The sequence below is a fragment of the Culicoides brevitarsis genome, chromosome 3 (assembly GCF_036172545.1).
Source record: "Culicoides brevitarsis isolate CSIRO-B50_1 chromosome 3, AGI_CSIRO_Cbre_v1, whole genome shotgun sequence".
NCBI classification, from domain to species: Eukaryota; Metazoa; Arthropoda; class Insecta; order Diptera; family Ceratopogonidae; genus Culicoides; species Culicoides brevitarsis.
The window spans coordinates 5195883-5215191 of NC_087087.1; the positions used below are offsets into that span (position 1 = coordinate 5195883).

General features: G+C 24.2%; 3 protein-coding genes across 3 annotated transcripts; 1 reads left to right on the forward strand and 2 right to left on the reverse strand.

Moving 5' to 3' along the window:
* Positions 1–2026: 2026 nt before the first annotated feature.
* Positions 2027–2686, forward strand: LOC134834915 (dynein light chain Tctex-type protein 2B-like). The gene has a single exon (XM_063849721.1). The coding sequence runs from the start codon at positions 2126–2128 to the stop codon at positions 2510–2512; it is 387 nt and encodes a 128-aa protein (XP_063705791.1). The 5' UTR covers positions 2027–2125; the 3' UTR covers positions 2513–2686.
* Positions 2687–2897: 211 nt separating this feature from the next.
* On the reverse strand, positions 2898–5438 carry LOC134835601 (clusterin-associated protein 1). The gene is made up of 4 exons (XM_063850486.1): positions 5417–5438; positions 5152–5363; positions 4608–5089; positions 2898–3486 (listed from the first exon to the last, which is right to left on the reverse strand). Exons 1-4 carry the CDS (start codon positions 5436–5438, stop codon positions 2898–2900), a joined length of 1305 nt encoding a protein of 434 aa, XP_063706556.1.
* Positions 5439–17825: 12387 nt separating this feature from the next.
* LOC134833725 (putative gustatory receptor 2a) lies at positions 17826–19250 on the reverse strand. The gene is made up of 6 exons (XM_063848150.1): positions 18404–19250; positions 18273–18349; positions 18148–18216; positions 18007–18096; positions 17923–17942; positions 17826–17865 (listed from the first exon to the last, which is right to left on the reverse strand). Exons 1-6 carry the CDS (start codon positions 19248–19250, stop codon positions 17826–17828), a joined length of 1143 nt encoding a protein of 380 aa, XP_063704220.1.
* Between the last annotated feature and the right edge of the window lie 59 nt (positions 19251–19309).

A 19309-nucleotide genomic window follows, 5' to 3' on the forward strand; every position in this document is an offset into this window, starting at 1 on the left:
TTTGGCGCGCGGCATGCAATACAAAGAAGCAACGAAAAAAAAGCGAAATAAAAATGACGAAGCCTGATGTCTTTTTATGAGCGAAACCGTTAAAAAGGTCCCTTTTAACATAAAAAATCAAGTGCGCAATGGGGACATATGCGAGAATTTTTTTTCTGTTGACGTAAGTATAAAGTTGAGAATAAAGTGACACGAAAATTAAAAATTATTATGAACATGAAATAATGTGGCTTTTTATAACAAGCGGATGAAGAAATTTTCGTTCTCGAGTGTGATAAATTATTTATGATTGGAGTGGCATGAAGTGCGGTTTTGGACATTTATTACAAGGGGAATTTAAACCAAAAAAAAAGTTTAAAAAGGCAAATTTGGTATTTTATGAGGTTAATTTCATGAGCCGCTAATTGGGTTTACCGTCCCAAATGAGGATGAAAGTGATATAATTTTTTTTTTGTGCAAGGAATTTTCATCAGGTAAGGTAAAATTTTGATAAAATATTCCATTTCAAGAATAATTTGAATTTTTTTTGCTTCGCTTTTTTTTTAAGAAAATAATATTTTTCATAATATTTTAATTCTATTAATAAATTTAATTAATTTATAAAAAAATAAATTAAAAAATTTACTAAAATTTTTTTTATGAATAATATTTTTAAAAATAAATTTTATGAGAAATTTAAAATAAATTTTAATTTTTTAATAAATAAATTTCAAGAATATTTAAAATGAATTTCTAATTAATTTAATAAATTTGTAAATTTTTAATAAATAAAAAAAATTACAGAGTAATTTTTTTAAAAAATTGTGAAATAAATTTTTAACTAAATTTTAATTTAAAAATATTTTTTTATTAACCAATAATTATTCATAATAAAATTAATTTAGTTATTTCACTATAACAATAATATTAAAATAATATTTAATAAATAAAATAGTATTTTTTTTTAATTTATAATAATTTTTTTAGGTTCTTATGATATTTTTCAAAATTAAATAAATTTTAAAAATTTTAAAATTTAAAAAAAAATTAGAAAAAAAAAAACTTAAATTTTAAATTAATTACTAAATTTTAAAAATAAATTTAATTAATAAATCAATTAATTTAAATACATTTAAAAAATGTAAAAAAAAATTAATTAAGAAAAATTTATATTTTTATTTAAAATTATTTTTTATGAATTTATTTCATTAATTTTAGAATATTTAAAAAAAATAAAATTTTTAAAAAATAATTTTATTAATTAATTATTTAAAATAAATTTAATTAATCATAAAAAAATTAAATTTATCAAAGCACATATTTAAAAATTAAAAAAAAATTAAATTTAATTTTTAAATTAAATATTTTTCAATTTAAATTGTTTTTTTATGAATTTATTGAATAAATTTTAAAATTATTTAATTTTTAATATTTTTTTTCTTAAAAAATTAATCTAAAAAAATTACCAAATAAACGAATTTATTCTTTTGACACAAAATCCAATAATACCAACACATTAAAAAAATTAAGAAAAAAAAATCTTATAAGAACATCTTACCTCAAACGTCTTTTTCAGCACAAATTTCTAATATGACACAAATTTACGGAAGACATTAAAAACTTTTCCTCTTCTTCCGTATGCGACTCTGATACTTTACGATTAGTTGATTAAAAAAAAAGAAAAAAATGCAAAATCGCTTCAAAAAATCTGTGCCATCATGAAAAACACGTCAAGCAAAAATAATTTCGTTGCATCTCAACTAAGGAAAAAATCCATTATTATGCACTTTTTGTTCATCTTCTTTTCATTTTTAGGTAATTGTGTTGTCACAAATGCGACACATTTTCTTATATAATTTCATGATTTTTTATCAAAAGTGTGACAAAAGTTAAAAAAGCACACGAAAACTTTTTTTTTTTTGAAAAATATTAAAAAAAAAAAAATTTTTAAATTCATAAAACGATTTTTTTGAGCATCCAAGCGGAGTGCATTAACAAAAGTCATCCGGAGCGTGAAAAAAAATCGTTGCTAAGCAAAAAAAAATTGTAAACAAAACAAGGCGCCGAATAAAGAATTCGTTCTTTTTTAAAAAAAAAATTAAATTAAATAAAAAAAATAATTTTAATTAAAAATTAAATAAAAAAAATGACGGAAAAAGATTCTTCGCTCCTTTTCACGGGCAAACAATTCCAAATGAAGCCAAGTTTGGATAATTCCTTCAAAACGAGCGAAATTAAAGACATTGTTCAGAACATTTTAAGTCAAACTCTGACCGGGAAACAATACGAACCAAAGTTGGCGGAGGAATGGACTCGAACAATTTCCAATACGGTCGGCGTCAAAGTGAAAGAACTCTCGATGGATCGCTACAAGCACGTCGTTCAAGTGGTTTTGGGGCAACAAACGGGCGCCGGCGCCAAATATATCGCTCGATGTCGCTGGGACTCGGAAACGGACAACCAAACCTCAGCTACTTTTAATTCGCAGTCGTTATTTTGCATCGTCACGGTGTTCGGTATCTATTTATATTGAGTAAATAAGTGTGCGTTTTTTGCTGTGATAATAAAAAAAAATAAATTCGAGATGCAGTTTTAATGAAAAATGGCTGGAAATGCTCATAAAAGTAACAGCGGGAGAAAAATTGCATTTTTTTTCAATTTTTCATCAAAAACGAAGGTCAAGGAGGATTTTTTAGCAAAAAAAATCGTATGTGAGATAAAATGTTGCGCACCATTAATAATAAATGGCACTGAAAGCTGTCGGAAGAGACCATTTTATTGTCTCTCTGGATATTTTTTTATGATCCATTAAATTTTATCTCCGTTTTTAATGTTCAAACAGCGCTTTGATTGATAATTTTTCCCTCAAATTGAATTATTTTCGATTTATTTCTCAATAAATGTCACTAAAAACTCCCTTAAAAGTCCTCATCGCTCAAATCGAGTTTCGAACCGCGATGATTCATGTTCAAATTATTCTCGCGCGACAATTTCGCCAAACTCTCGTCGTCGGAATGCAAACTCCCGAGATTTCCCAAGTCGCCGCCATTCAAATCCAACTCACTTTCGCTGTCGTCGGACCCGAGCGAGCTATCCAAGTTATCCAGATCCGCGTTATCTGTCATGCCGCCAATTACGCGGGCATCGCCGCCTCGAACAGCAACTCCAGTTCGTCCTCGAAGGCGAGTTGAAGATCGAGCTCGATGTAAAAGTTCTTCGCGATTTGCGGGTTTGCTCGTTTCGAGGTCTTCCTTGAGGTTTAAAGCGTTGTTCTCCATTTGATCTTCGTCTTCGTCGTCATCAGAGTCGATGAGACCCTCTGGAAGCATTGTCATTGAGCCGTCGGTTATTTTAGCGATTGGCGAATTTCGACCAGCTGCTGCTGCAGATTCACGTGCTGCGAGTTGGGCTTTGAGAGCGTCGACGCAACGGATGCGGATGATGTATTGTTCGTACAGGGATTTTAGTTCTTGCTCGAGTTTTTCGAATTCTTCGAGGAAAGCGGGACTGAAAAAGGAAATTTTGATTAAAAATTATTTTTTAATATTTTTATTTTTTTTTTAAATTTAAAAAAATTAAAACTTAAGAAATTTTTTAAAAATTAAAAAAAAAATATATAAAAAATAAATTAAATTCAAAATATTTTAAAAAATTAATAAAAAAAAATTATCAAAATTTTTACAATAAAAAAAATAGATTTAATTAAAATTTAAAAAAAAATAATAAAATTTTATTTTAAATAAATAATTTTAAATAAAATTAAAAAATTTTAATGAAAAAAATATTTTTATTTTATTTTTTCAAAAATCGTAAAAAAATAAACTTCAAAAATTTAGAAAAAAATAATTTTAAAGAAATTAAATTTAAAATTTTTAAAAAAAATTAATTAAAAAATTAAAAAAATAAATTTAAATAATTTAAATAAAAAATTAAAAAAATAAATTTTATTTTTTTGATTTAAAAAAATTCCAAAAATTAAAAAAATTATAAATTATATTTAAAAAAAATATCGGAATTAAAAAAAAATAAAATAAGAATTTAAATTTAATAATTAATTAAAAATGAATTTATTTTTTTTTTAATTTTTCATAAATTTTATTTTTAAAAAATCAAATAAAAATAAAAAGATATGAAAAATTACAAAATTTAAACATACAAAAAATATAGTTTAAGTAAAACGTAAATTAAAAGATTAAAAAAATTGAATAAAATTAACAAATTTCAATTAATAAAAAATATTAAAAAATTAAAATTATTTTTTTTCGACAAAAATATTGAAATAAAAAAAAAAAAATTAAATATTACAAAAAAATTATTATAAATTAAATATTTTTTAATTTATTGAAATAAAAATAGGATATTTAATAATTAAAACATTAGAAAAAATTTTTAAAAAATTAAAAAAATTTTAAATGAAATTAATAATAATTTTTTAAAAATTTAAATATTTTTTTTTATATAATTAAAAAAAATAAAATAAATAGAAAATTTTATAATAAAAAAAATAAATTATATTAAAAAAATAATTAATAAAATTTAAAAAAAAATAAATAAAATATTTACAAAATTCAAATATTTTTTCAATTTATTTTTTTTCCAGTTCAAAAAAATAAAATTTCAACTCTTACCGAACTTTTTGCAGCGCTTGCAACCTTTGCTTCGACCGATCCAATTCCGCCGACTTCCTCTGTAATTTGGCATTCAAATTATTTTTCTCCGTTCGACTCGTCTCCAAATACGTTTGACTACTCGCAACTTTATTCTCGACACTCGTAATGGCATTTTTGAGTGTTCTTTCCACAGACGACAACTCCAAAGGTCGACTTGCTTGCGTACTTCTAATTTCCTTATTAATTTGCTCCTTTGACAACAAATCGTACAACACAGCGCCTCTCTTAGTCAATTCCGAACTCAATTCTCGTGCTCTTCGCAAATCGTCAATTTTATCCGACAAATCAATTTCTTGCAAACTTTGGATCTCCTCGTCGTCTTTTGCGCCATCTTCGGGCGAAATTACAAGAACTGAGGTAATTTTCAAAATTTCCTTCGCTGTCGCAGCTGAACTTGCGTAAAGTTTTCTCGGATTCACCTTGATGCCCGCCTTGATGACCTGAATTATTAATAAAATTTAATTTTTTGTGTCATATGAAAAAAAAAATCGATAACTCGTACTAAAAATTCTGAAACGGATCGAATGAAAATTATGCGATCGTGTTCTGTGTTGACATTTGAAGGAACAGTTGCTCCGGGCTCCAAACGACTCACGAGCCATTGAAGGATGTTTGCGTACGCCTTGAAGCTCTCTAAACTGCCGTAACTCGTGTTTAAAAGCGAAATTGGGATATTTTCCGTGAATCCGAGGATTTTTAATTGTTCCGTGAGATCTAACAAAAAAAATTTTTTAAATATTTTTCTCAATTTTTGGTTAAAAACTCACCTCTAACATCACGAAAAGCCATTTTTCGGGTTTTTATTGCACTTGCATCACTCGAGGTCTGTTAGAAAAGTACAAAAGTCATCACGTTTCTGTGTAAAAATCAGTTGTTTCGGTTTGTTTTGGTAATTAGTTCTCCTAAGCAACCGTCACAAACACACGTCGAGCGCAAATAAACAACGATTCAAAGGGAAAATTGTGATACACGTCGCCAAGTGCACGTCGTCGTCGTTGTTTAAGCAACATGTTAATAGCATAAAAACAAAATATAGGTTACTATGACGTTTTATTTGGCGATTGTAACAATGCACGTGGTTTGCATAACAAGCACGTGTGAGCATTTTCTGACGTCACTCGGGGTTAGTGTTGAGAAAATGAGAATTCAAGAAGATTTTTTTTTTAATTGAAATGTCATGGAAACAATTTTTGGTCAATTTATTATTGATTTTTGTTTGAAATTGAATTGCATTTTATTCACAGCAAAAAGTGGTAAAATTTTAGTTGTTTAAACATCGATTTAAGAACAAATGTCATTGGCTCGTTCGAACATGAGACAATTTTAAAGGAATTTTAAAGATAGAGGAATTTAAATTTTGTCAAAAATTTAATTTAATTATTATTTTTTTAATTTTTTAAAATTTAATAATTTTTGAATTCATTTTTGAATTTATTTATTTTTATTTTTTTTTATTTAATTTTTTTTTTTTTTTTTAAAATTTTTATTTTTTTTTTATTTATTTTTTTATTTTTTTTTAATTTAAATTTATTTATTTTTTTAAATTATTTTTTTTATTTATTTTTTTTTTAAATTTATTTATTTATAAATTTATTTATTTTAAAACTTTTTTTTATTTTAAAATTTTTAAAATTTTATTTTTAATTTTTTTATATTTGTTTTTTTTTATTTTTTTATTTATTGATATTTGAAATAATGACAGCTGTCAAATATATTTTTATAAAATTTAATTTAGTTAAAATTTTTAGAATTTAAATTAATTGTTCTAAAAAAATTATAAAATCTCACTAATAAAATAAAATTTTTGTAAAAAATTTGACGTACGTCAACTGTAAAAATTTTTTTCTAAAATTTGACAATTGAATTTTTTAAAATTTAACCATTTTTTGTTTGATCTTTAAATAAAATTTTTATTAATTTTTCTTTAAAAATAAATTTAAAAATTAATAAATTTTAACAAATGATAATTTTTAAATGAATTCGAAAAAATTAATTAATTTTTAAAAAAATTAATTTAATCAATTAAATATTTAAATTTAAAATTTTTATGACAAATTATTTTTGACATTTTTTTATCCGTCAATTTTTTATTTGAAACATCCATAATTTTTTTACTCAGATTTTTTTTTATAAAATAAACAACTTTAAATGTCTCTAAATAATTCCTCAAATAATCCCAAATATTTGTCGTCAAATGGACTACAAAAAATAGGAAATAACCTAAATAAATTAAATGTTCCGTTTTTCGGTACAAATTTGTTCAGGACTGCTGCTATATGTCTCGCTATTTAATACATTTTTCGGTCTCTCATGCAATTTGTTTATTTTTTTCATTCTATTTTGTCCTGACTAACATACCACGAGGCGAAGAATGAGTGTTTATGACTCATGTTTGTGTGTGTGTCTGTATTTTTGTTTGCTTAACGAGTAAGAGAGAAAATAGAGAGATTGTGTGTTTATCATGTTAAAATGGTATAAAATTGTTCGAGGGAAATGCAAAAAAAGATTTTCTCGTCCGATCTCACGAGGAAATCCTTAAAAAATAGAACTGCACGGATTATGAGAACAATTGAAGAGGATGGCGCGATTTCAAAGGAAATTAAAGAGATCTTGAATTTGGCGCCAAAAAATGGCGGGAAATTTTAAAGATCAATTTTAAATTTTTTAAGAGTGAAATTAGATCCAAAAATATGTAATATAAAAATTTCGCGCCATTTTTGTTTAAAATTTGGCGCCAAATAGTTTTGTTTGAAAAAATAATAAACATAACCTCAAATTTTCAACGTTTTATAAGAAAATTTGAGGTTATGTTTAATTTTTTCTCCAAAAATACCTTTTTAAGTCATTTTTATCGTGAAAAAAGCTAAAATATGAAATATAGTGTCAAAATAATTACCAATAATTCAAAAATTTTCGTCGCTAAGCAATGTCCTTGCTGCTCATTGAACCAAAATATTCTCTCCAATGGTTCGAAATTCGCCGATACGCTAACCAGTTCGAGCATAAAATCAAAATTATTGAAGCCATTCATAACACGAGTCTCGTTAATAAGCCATTATCGCCATTTATTACTCAAAATGTGAGAAAAATTCTCACAAAAAAAATCTTAAATAAATATTATCTCACGTTCACTCTATTCATAACTTTAATATCCACTTGCTATTTCCCTTTTGACTTCCTTTCCCTTTTTTTTGCCTACCGTTACAAACACATTTTAACTCAGTTTATTTATAAAATAATATTCCGACCATACACAACATAATCACTGCGAGAGAGAGAAAAAAATAAAATAAACTCGTTTATTCAACAATATATGCCTTGTTTATGCCCGTTTAACGTTTGGCTGAACGTAAAAAATAACGTCAATTTGTGTGCGAAGAACAGATCTAAAATTGAAAAATGAAAAACTATGCCATTTAAATTTCGTCCCTTCGTTCGTTTGCCAATGCATGAAAAATATAATTTAAAATTCACATTATGAAGCTGCTCTGCCCTCCTTTTTTTTACTACAGATTGTCGTTTTTCTTTCTTCGCTGCGATTTATTTCCACAGAGAGAGACGAGCAAAAAAAAAATTGCACACAAGAAAAATTGTGCAACCAAAATTCGCAGATAAAAAGACGACACAAAAAATATTTATTTATGCTGCTCATCCGGTTACGTATACAAAAGCCCATAAAGTAAAAAAAAAATCAGTTCAGAGATGTGAGACAGTGAAAAGAGGATATTTAACGCCTCAGGAGTTTCGAACTTTAATTTGGCTTTCATTCGATTATTTACTGTTTTTTTTTCTTGCAGTAAGCAATTAAATTTAAAAAAAATGTTACAGGACGTAAATTTATTTACAAAAATACAAGAGATAATTTTTCATATAAATTCCATTTTCTTTTCAGAAAACAAGCGAAAAGCCACTTACGATGCACATTTTTGTAAGCAACAAAAAAATACAGAATAAAGGATACAAAAGTCAGTAAGTCACACATATATTTTTGTATCGTTTGGCTTTTTGTATAAAGGGAGCGAAATTTTGCATCAATAGGCAATTTTATGTGTAAAATTGTCCTTCGTTGTTTTTAGGGATGCAACGTGGTAAGTATTTGAATTTGATTTATTTTAAATTCTGAAAGAGAAATTTTTCGTACGAAGGTTTTTGAATGGAAGTAAGAATAAGGTGACTCGAGGTATGTATATTTTCTATTTTTTATTTTTAATTTTTCAGAATTTTTATTTTTATTTTTTTTATTTTTATTTTTATTTTTATTTTTATTTTTATTTTTATTTTTATTTTTATTTTTATTTTTATTTTTATTTTTATTTTTATTTTTATTTTTATTTTTATTTTTATTTTTATTTTTATTTTTTTAAGATTGAAATTTTAGAAGATTTTTAGAAGAAGCGCCATCTATCGGATAAAATCATTATTATTTTATCAAAAATTCAATTAGTTCAAACCAAGCATATTTACTCAAAGAAAATAAATACGAACTTTTTTTTCTAATTTGGATCTTAAAAGAATTCAATTTAATAAAAATAAAATGTTTAAGCGCCCTCTGGCGGAATAATTAATTAACTTTTAAGTTAAAAATTTTTATTTAAGGAATTATTTCAACTTATTCCAACCAAGCCAGATTTCATTATCAAATATCTTTTCCGAAAATAATTTCTCAAATTTTTATTATCAAAGGATGGAGTTTAATTTCAATTAAAGCGCCATCTAACGATTTTTTATTATTTCAGGAACCTAATTATTTTTAATAATTCAAACCAAGCATATAAAAAAATTACGACGTCAAATAATCAAATTTTTATATTTTCTAAAGAGATTTATCGAAAATTATCTTCAAGGGATGGATTTGGGTTAAAAAGAAAATTTTTAACTGAAGCGCCCTCTATCGGAAGAAATCTTTTACTTTAAGGCGGGATTTTTTTCAAGACTCCAATTAATTTTGCCAATTGATTTAAACCAAGTTAATAACTTTGAAACATCAAATCTCAATTTTCTAAAATTAGAGCGCCCTCTAACGATTTTTTTTTTAATTCAGCAATTTAACTAATTTAAATCAAGCATTTAATAAGTCATAAATTAATTTTTTTTATCTCTTTTGAAGTGATTTTTTTTATATATTTTCATCTTCAAGAGAGAGAAATTAGTTTTAGAAAGAAGATTATCAATTAAAGCGCCATCTATCTAACGGAAGACATCTTTAACTTTATGGCGGGAATTTTATTTCAAGAATCTTATTTCAAGAATCTAATTAATTAAAATTAAGCATATCAACTTAAGGACGTCAAACTTTAAAGCTGTACAACTTCTGAAGAGAGTTTTTCTAATTTTTATCTTTAAAAGATAGAAATTAGTTTCAAAATGAAGATTATTAAAGCGCCATCTATCGTAGTTTGAAAAAAGTAGCTTCAGTAAGTTCAGTAGTTTAAGCAAATCTATTCCAATTACTTCAAACCAAGCATTTATCAACAAAATTCCAAAACTTGTCACAATTGATCCATTTAGATCACATTTGTCAGTCACCCTTGTCCCAACAAATCTCTTCACATATCCACTCGTTCACTCAAACAGCTGTAAACTGCTGTATCTCTTGTAAATCTCAAAAACATTACTCTGAACAATCCATTCATGCATTCCGGAAATCCATTGAATGACAAATGTCACCATTTTTGACTGATTGTCAATTCAAAATAAATGATTTTGATGGATTTCTCCTCTCAGGTCTGCATCTGATTGCGAAAACATGCAAAAAAAATGATAATTAATATTTTTTTGAAGGGACCATTTACATTAATTACAGTTCAGTGAACACTTTTTCGTCATCGTTCGTCAGCGACAGCGAAATTTTTTTTCGAAGAAAACCACTTAAAAAATAATTAGAATTTTCAATCTTCTCTTCATCGTCTCATCATCAGCGAACGTTGTTTGCCTTGCAAAATTGCAAAAAAAAAAAAATAAAAAAAGAGAAGAGACGTGAATTCATGCGGTGAAACAAATAGAAAGAAGATCTATTGAAAGATAAAAAGAGGAGAATATTTTTTATTGAATAGAAATTGAAAATTACAGACAGTTTAATGGGATTAAAGATGTGAATTAAGTGCATTTATTCCAATTTCGAATATATGGATGTGGCTTTTTCTGCACTTTTACCATGACAAGGCGAAAATTCTATGGGAAAAAAATAAGAAAAATGAAGAAAATATTTTTTTAAATAAATCCCGAGAGATTTTGCGAAGGAGAAAGAAAAAATATCGAAAGAACGACTTGCATGGTAATTAATTTTTATCGGTTTACGTGACGAAAATTAACAATTAGCTTCTTATTTAAAGATTTGTCCTTCATTCAAGGCCTTCTTAAAGACAATTTTTCAACATCTCGATAATTTTTTTCAACTGACCTTACTCAACATAGAAAAAATTGAACAACTAAAACATTCATCGATAAATTACTGCCAATTGCAAATTTTATTCGATATTTCGGGCAATTCACAGTTGGTAGTAAAAAAAATTCCATTTTCGAAGGAAACCCTTTTTCGCATGAGCGGAATTTCCCGCAGGACTTGCAATGTCACCTCCAACTCATGTGTCAAAGATACTTTTTAGCAATATTTTACTCCCTTTTTCCTCCGCATTGAAAATGTGTGGTAAACGAAATTTATGGAAGTAGACAGATTATGTCATGCTGCCATATATCATAATCGTGTCTATAACTCGTAAAAATTCTACATGTTTATTCACTTTGGAGGCGCTCTGAATTTAAAAAAAAATATGGGATGTGTTTTTATCGCAAGTGACGAGTTGCGATAGGAATAGAAAGCATTTTGTGGCGGAAAATAAATTATTATGGGGAATTTATCAAAAAGGAGAAAACGGGGACATCGCGAAGGGAATTTTTGAAAAAGGATGAAAGGGATTTTTTTGAATAATTGACAACGGAAAATATTAAAAATTTTTTTTTTTGAATTTTTTATAATATTTTGTATTTTTGTTTAAAAGTTTAATTTTAATTTTTTTTTAAATTTAAATCAATTAAATAATTAAAAATATTTTACATAAAAATTATTATAATATTAAATATTCAAAAAAATAATAAATAAAATAAAATAAATATCTAAATAAATTAACTAAATAATTTAAAAATTTTATTTAATCAAATTAAATAATAAAATTTATTTTTTTAAGAAAAATAATTAATAATCAAACTTAAATAATGAAAAATTAAAATAAAAAATTATTTAAAATTAATAAATTAATTTATATTTAAAGTATATTTTGAATTTTATTATTATTGATATACATAATATATATTGATTAATTAAAAAAATCTTTTTAATTGAAAAATAAATCTAACAAAAAAGTAACTTCAACTTTAAAGAAAAATAAAAAAAATTCTTAAATGTTTTATAAATTTTTTTTTCAATTTTTTCAAACAAAAAAAAAATTTTGACTTGACGAAAAAAAATTAAATTTTTTTTTTATAATAAAAAAAATAAATTAAAATTAATTTTTATATTATTTTTAATTTTATTTTAATTTATTTAATTTATTTTTTTTTTTCAATAGAGATATGATAAAAAAAATTAATAAAAAAATCGAAAAAATTATTCTAACAAAAAAATAACTTAAAGTTTTAAAATTCAAAAAAGTCAAATATTTTTTAAAAATTTAATTAATTATTTTTTAATAATATTTTTTTTTATTATTTTCTAATAAAAGAAAATTATTTTAAAGACAAATATTTTTCTTATCTATTTTTGGCTATAGATAAATTTTGTAACAAAAACAATTCTTACATAAATTAATATTTTACACAAAAATTTTTGTGGCTTTCTTAACCTCAACTTTAACTTTTATATTTATCTTTCTTCTTCCTTATTTATTTTCTTTCATTTTTTTTTGGTATCGAAATATCTTCTTTAATGAACTCGAAACATTTTAATAATTTTTGTAACAATGCGAAAAATTCTTTCATTCAATAAAATATTTTTATGAACTATTTCAAAAATTTTCCATCATATTAAATTTTTCTATTTAATTTCCTACAAAAAAAAAATATTGTTTCTATTTTTGCTTCAAATTAAATGGAAGGAATTTACCTTTTGTTCAAGCAAAAGATTCGAAAGAAAAGAAAAATATTTCACAGCGCAATAATTTCCAATCTGTGTCAAAACATAAATTCGACAATCAATTTCACTAATTTGTCAGAGTGGAGTCATAATTTGAACCGCATGCCGAATCGAGATACAAAGTTTCGATATTTATGCAAATTATTGCGAATTATATTGAATCCTAATTGCTTTTAAAGTACTGATAATAAATTGAAATATATGACCAGATGATATCGCAAACAGAGAAAGTTATGTTCACTTAATAAATTCCGAGTTATTATTATGCAAATAAATTTTTCGAAAGTGACCAGACAACTCCATTTGATAAATTTCATGCATGTCACTCGTTTCAAAGCTCCCAATTTTTTTTTGTTGTCTTTCTCTTCACGTAAAATGTTGATTTATCAAAAGGAAGAAGAAGAAGGAAAAGAAAGACAAAAAAAAACGGAAAAATATTACATTCTATGTTTGGTCATGTTTAATGCATAAGTCATAGACTAACTCAGAGCTTCACGAGACAACGATGATAAAGATATCGTCTCTGTCGAAACTTTTGCGATACAAGAAAACCAAGAAAGAGAGATAAATATAAAAATGCGAAATAGACAATTTTTTGCCTAAGTCTGGTAATTTATTGTGAGAAAAACGGCATGGAAACAGCACGGAAGGCAGATGAGGAAGAAAAATGCGGAAAAAAGTATCAAAAAGTCAATTTGTTGTGACAACATCAAATGTTAGCAATCCGTCAAATGGAACTTTTCTGACAAATTGTGGAAAGCAATAAAATAAAACACGTGTTTAAATGTATTGTTGGTTGAGATATTAAAATTTTATGCTGTTTCGAATCGATTGGATTTAAATGTTTTATTAAGAGGATCAGAAAAAAATATTTTCATTATAAAAAATTTTTGAGATAAATTTTAGATTTTTTTTTAATTCAAAAAAATAAAAAGAAATAAAAAAATTAAAATAAACAAAAAAATTTTGAATAAATTTAATTAAAAATAAATAAATTAAAAAAAAATTAATTAAATTTTTAATATTTTTTTTGATAATTAAATAAAAAAAAATTATTTTAATAAATTTTAAAAAATTTCAAAATAATTTTAAAATAATTTTTAAAAATTTAAAAAAATTCTAAAATAATTTTAATAAAATTATAAAATAATTTTTTTTTTAATTATTTTTAATATAATTTTTCAAATACATTCGTTCTTAAAAAATTAACAAAAAAAAGTTTGAATTAGCGAAAATGCAATTTTCAAATTTTTAAAAATTTTTTGAATTGACATTTAAAAATTATTAAATAAAATTATAAATTACACAAAATAAATAAAAAGCTGAAAAGAATTAATTTAGGTATAAAATAATTTTTATAAATAGAATTTAAAATAAAAATTTTACGAAAGATTTTGACATTTTGAAAAAAAATCAAATTTATGACAGCTGTCAATTTAATTAAATGTCAAAACTTTTTTCTTATGATTAAGCTCTTAAATGATTTTTTAGAAAAAAGTTATGCTCTTCAGTTTTCAGTTCAATTATTTGAATTAAAAATTTGTAAATGTCAATTCAAAAAATGACCGTTAAAAAAATTTGAAAATCGCATTTTTGCTAATTCAATTTTTTTTTTTCTGAAATTTTTATTTTGAAAAATTTCAAGAAAGCCTCTAATCATCAGTTTTTCGTTCAGTTATGTAAAATATTTTCCAAAATTTTACTTACCTAACCAACTAATCCCCTCATGTGATGTAAATTGGAATTAAACATTCATCTACTTCAAACTGCATGTCAAAATTAGGTCAATTTTTGCATTTATCTGTAATTATACATTCTACAACTCAATTCCATAAAAAAAATCCAAACCTGAGTCCATTAATGAGTAATTTCGCCATTTATCTTAATTTCCATGTCCTTTCATCCATCAAAAAGCTCACGTGTTCTCAGCATTGCGACAAATTTGTAAATTTTTCCGCCCATTTTTGTCTAATCAGAGATGTAATCCTCATTCATTTTTTTCTCTTGGTTACAAAAATTGCTTGATCTCGAGTGGTTACGTTCGGTTTGTATCTTTTTTGTATGGAAAAAGTCATTTTTATGCCGCCGTCACACAAAAAACCGACATGATAAATTAAATTTACGTTTTACAAGATTAATGTCCCTCTTGCATTTCATTTTGAAACCGAAATTTCGCTCGGAATTTTATTATTTTGTAATAATATTTCATTCCGAAAATTTTCATCATTTCATCGTCGTCAGAGCGAAAATCAGCGGCTGTCAGTTGAAGTTGATCAAAAAAGCCAAATGTTTTATGCAAGTTGAATAAGCATGAAAACTATTTATAAATTCACTGTGTTGTGGTTGTGAGTTGCAGCTGTTTGTTTTGCGATGATGATGAAAAGTTGTACACGGAGGATTTTTTGGGTCAAAATTGCTCGAGCGCATGGAATTATGAGTTGGAATAATTTATAAGTTGTTTTGGGATTGTTCTCCGACCATGTTGAGCGAATCGATACGAGAATGTTCTCCGGAGAGGTGCCTTCATTGTATCCTAAGTAAATTAGATGAAGGAGCAACTTGTGTGCAAATTGAATTTAATTTTAACAAGTTGCGAGATTAAATTAGTGCAAATATGAAGAGGAGAGATGGAAATGATACTTGCTTGTTTTGTTGTTGAGTTATTTAACATTTGTTCAAAATTAATTTGAGTTGCTTTTTATGAAGTTAAAAACAATATAAAATAATTTAAAAAATTATTTTAAAAAATTTTATATTGAAAATTCATAAAATAAAAAAAAATTAATTAAAATGTTTATTTTTTTATTTTGGTACAATAAAAATTTATTTTTATAAATAAAAAAATAATTTTATTTTTTTAATATTTTTTTTTTAATTTAAAAATATTTAATACAATTTTTTGACATTAAAAATAATGTTTAAATAAATAATTGAAAAATTTTAAATAAAATATAATTTTAAATTATTAATTATTTATGTTTTATTTTAATAAAATTATAATTTATATTTAAAATACAAAAGTTTTTTAATTTAAATTATTTTTTTAAATTAATTAATTTTTTTTAATTTAATTTTTTTATTATTAAATTTTGTGTTTTTATTTTACTAAAAGTATGAATAACTTAAAAAATAATTTTGAAATTATCAAAAAATTATTTAAAAAAAATTAAATACATTTAAAAAAATAATTTTAAAATTGTTAAAAAAATTTTTGAAAAAATTCAGAATATTTTTGTTAAATTAATTTTTAATTTTAATTTAAATTTATTTTTTTATTAAAATTTTTTAATTAAATTATTATAATTTTAAAATTTAAAAAAATTATTATTTTTTTTAAATTAATTATTAATTTTTATTTTTAAAATTATAAAAAATTAAAAAAAATATTATTAAAATAATTTTTTTGACAATTAATTTAATTAATAAAATAATTAATAAAAAAATATTTTTAAAAATATTGAAAATTTGATATTTTATGAAAATAAAAAAAATAGAACTGTAATAATTTTTTATTGTAAACATTTTTTACGAACTTACCCGTACTTATGCAAATTTTATTGAATTCCAATCAAATCCCATGATAAAAATTCCAACATTTTACGATAAAATAATAGGATCGGATCATTTCTCGTTTAACCAATTGAACAAAAATTCCATTTCTAATCGGTTTACATCCGAAATCCTCACAATTTACTAACCAAACAACGAATAATTCATAAAGTTGAAGGGCATAAACTTCCGATTTCCCTCCATAAATTTGTAAATATTGAATCAATTCAGGGCTGGAATTCATCATTTTCGTCATAAAAGCAAATTTGGCTTGAACAAAATCCTATTTTAAGCTCTCACGTGAAGCAAAAATGTTTCTGTCATAACCACAGATTTCATCTCGAACAAGTTTGTCTGTATTTCCGTATCTCGGTATTAGAATCAATTAATTACGAATCATGTAGCAATTTTGATTTATGCGAACGTTTGTTTCAATGTCAGTTTCAGGCTTTTGTGTTGCGAAGTTAACAAAAGGTACATGAGATATGGGATGCAGGTAAATAGAACGCGACGGCAGGCAGGAAAAAAACGGTAACAAATGTCATGAACGGATTTTTTTTTCTGTGAAAGGATGATTTTTATGGAATTGCGGTTTCGTCTGTTGCGAGTGAAATGAAATTGAAATGGATTGGATATGAAGGATTTTTTGCTGCTGTTGTTGTGATGAGATGATTTGATATGATGGATGTTTTTGGTTAGACATAGAACAGACATTTTTAGTAAGCAAACCACACTTTATTAGAGAATTTCTGAAAAATATCAAAAATTACTGCATTCTTGAATTTTTTAAGTGCTTTTTTACTACCTTAATTTTTGTTTTAAATTGTACATAAATTTTCTTAATTTAAAAAAAATTTTAAATTTCTTTTACAAATTATAAAATAAAGTTTTAGAAAAAAAAATGATAAAAAAAAAAATAATTTTAAAAAAATTATTTTAATCTAAAAATAAATTTTTATTTAATTATTAATAATTAATTTTTATTTTAAAAATATTAATTTTAATTTTTAAAATATTAATTTTTTTAAAATTAAAATTAATTTATTTTTTAAAAATAATTTTTGAAAAATTTAAATTATTTTTATTTAATTAATTTTAAAATTTAAATTATTTTTTTTTAATTCATTAAAAAAAATCATTAAATTAATAAAAAAAATTTTAAGAAATTAATTTAAAAAATATTTTAATTAAAAAAAAATAATTAAAATTTATTTTAATTTAAAAATTTTTAATTATCAAAAATTATTAAAATTTATTTTTAATTCAAAATTAAATAAATTTTTTTTAAAAATAAAACATTAAAAAAAAAAAAAAAAAAAAAAAAAAAAAAAATTATTTAAAAAAAATATTGAAAAAAATATTTTAAAAATTATTTTAAAAATTTTTTTTTCAAAATTATTTTTTGATGTGCAAATTTTAACACTCGAAAAAATTCATCAAGTGCATTTTTTCAAACCACAAAAAAATTTTTTTCTTTAAATTTAATTTTTTTTTTAATTTTAAATTTCCTGATGAAATTGCACCAAAATAACCATATACCTAAAAAAATTTCTCAAAATATATCAAAAACTTTCAATAAATTTATCAAATAATTACCCAATTATAGCAATAACCATCTGAAATGAAGCAATTCGTAATTAATCCAAACCAAGCAATAATTAAATGTCATTTAATACTCACCGAACCTAAAAGCGAATAATCAATTGTAAAGAAGCCATTTGCCGTGTACGTAACTTTCAGTTGAAATACTTGAGATGCAAAATCATTTATCTGAAATATAATTAAATTATTATCGTTAAATTGTTCGAAGGATTTTCTTACCATTGCGTTGAAACGAAAATCTTCGTAATTGTTCTCGATTTTGTGGATGCTCGAGTTGATTGTCGTACACTGAAAGATTTTTTTTAGAATTAAATTATAAAATTAAGAAAAAATGGAAAAGTTACTAAATCACTGCAACCGCTACAAGAATTAGCAATGAAGATCAAGATAAAAATATCCGGGATCGCAGTACTTAAAGAGTCTGAAATTCAAGATATTTTGTAAAAAAATTTTTTTAAAGGAAAATATTTCTTACCAATCGCTTTGCTGATAGGATTATTGCCAAAGAACGAAAAATAACACCAATAAGCTTCAACAGTTAAAGTCGCAAAGCAATGTGAAATGATGAAAAGTAAAGATAACCCAAAGCAATCATTGATGGTCGAAGCTACTTTCCAAATTTTCGAATGAATACTCTTCATAACGTACATCCTTCCCAAGAAATAATCCACAGACTTTTTCTCGTTGAAGTAATCCGAAGTAACGACAGTTCTTTCAGCTTCCGAGTTCTTCAAATTGATCTTCGAAATATATTCATTCAAAGCACTTAATTTGATCTTGACGCTATCTGTGTAAAAAATGAATTGAGCGCATCTCAACCTCAAAAGAGGCAAAAAGATCAGAAGCGAAATAATTTTCTCAACATCCAGATTTTTTGACATCAAAAGTTGAACAATTGGAACAGCAACACTGATCACTGAGATCACCGCCATCTTGAAGATCATCCAAGATCGATCTGAGGTATAGTCCCGTAAGTTATCCAAACGTAAGATCAGGTAATCGATCCCGTTGAAAATTTTAAAGATCTTTCGTTGAACCTTTTTTGTTAAGAGAGCTTGACAATTTGTGATTAGTTGACCAACGACGTATCCAACTAACATGAAGTATTCCGCGGTTATGTCGATGTTACTTTCGTGTTCGGTTTCACGGATGTACAAGAGGAGGTTGAGGATAATGATGGGTCCAAGAAGGATGGAAAGGAAAGAAGTTATGTAAAGGAAAGTTTGAGTAGCGCGAGAAGAGGCATGAGGAAAAAAGCCGAAAATTTTGAAATAGGTACAAATTGAGGAGGTTTCTTCGGGAAAGAATTTTAAAGGAACCATTTTTTATTTTTTAATTTTTTTGAGTAACTTCACGGATTTAAAAGAATTAAATGACGCCG

Bases quoted from the DNA above. Each gene is read 5' to 3' on its own strand.
- LOC134834915 (XM_063849721.1), top strand. From the start codon at position 2,126: ATGACGGAAAAAGATTCTTCGCTCCTTTTCACGGGCAAACAATTCCAA.
- LOC134835601 (XM_063850486.1), bottom strand. From the start codon at position 5,438: ATGGCTTTTCGTGATGTTAGAG. The intron at 5,364-5,416 runs GTGAGTTTTTAA...TTTTTTTGTTAG, and splicing joins GGCTTTTCGTGATGTTAGAG to ATCTCACGGAACAATTAAAA. The intron at 5,090-5,151 runs GTACGAGTTATC...TTAATAATTCAG, and splicing joins GATCCGTTTCAGAATTTTTA to GTCATCAAGGCGGGCATCAA.
- LOC134833725 (XM_063848150.1), bottom strand. From the start codon at position 19,250: ATGGTTCCTTTAAAATTCTTTCCCGAAGAAACCTCCTCAATTTGTACC. The intron at 18,097-18,147 runs GTAAGAAAATCC...ATTATATTTCAG, and splicing joins ATTTTCGTTTCAACGCAATG to ATAAATGATTTTGCATCTCA. The intron at 17,866-17,922 runs GTAATTATTTGA...AAATTTTTTTAG, and splicing joins ATGGTTATTGCTATAATTGG to GTATATGGTTATTTTGGTGC.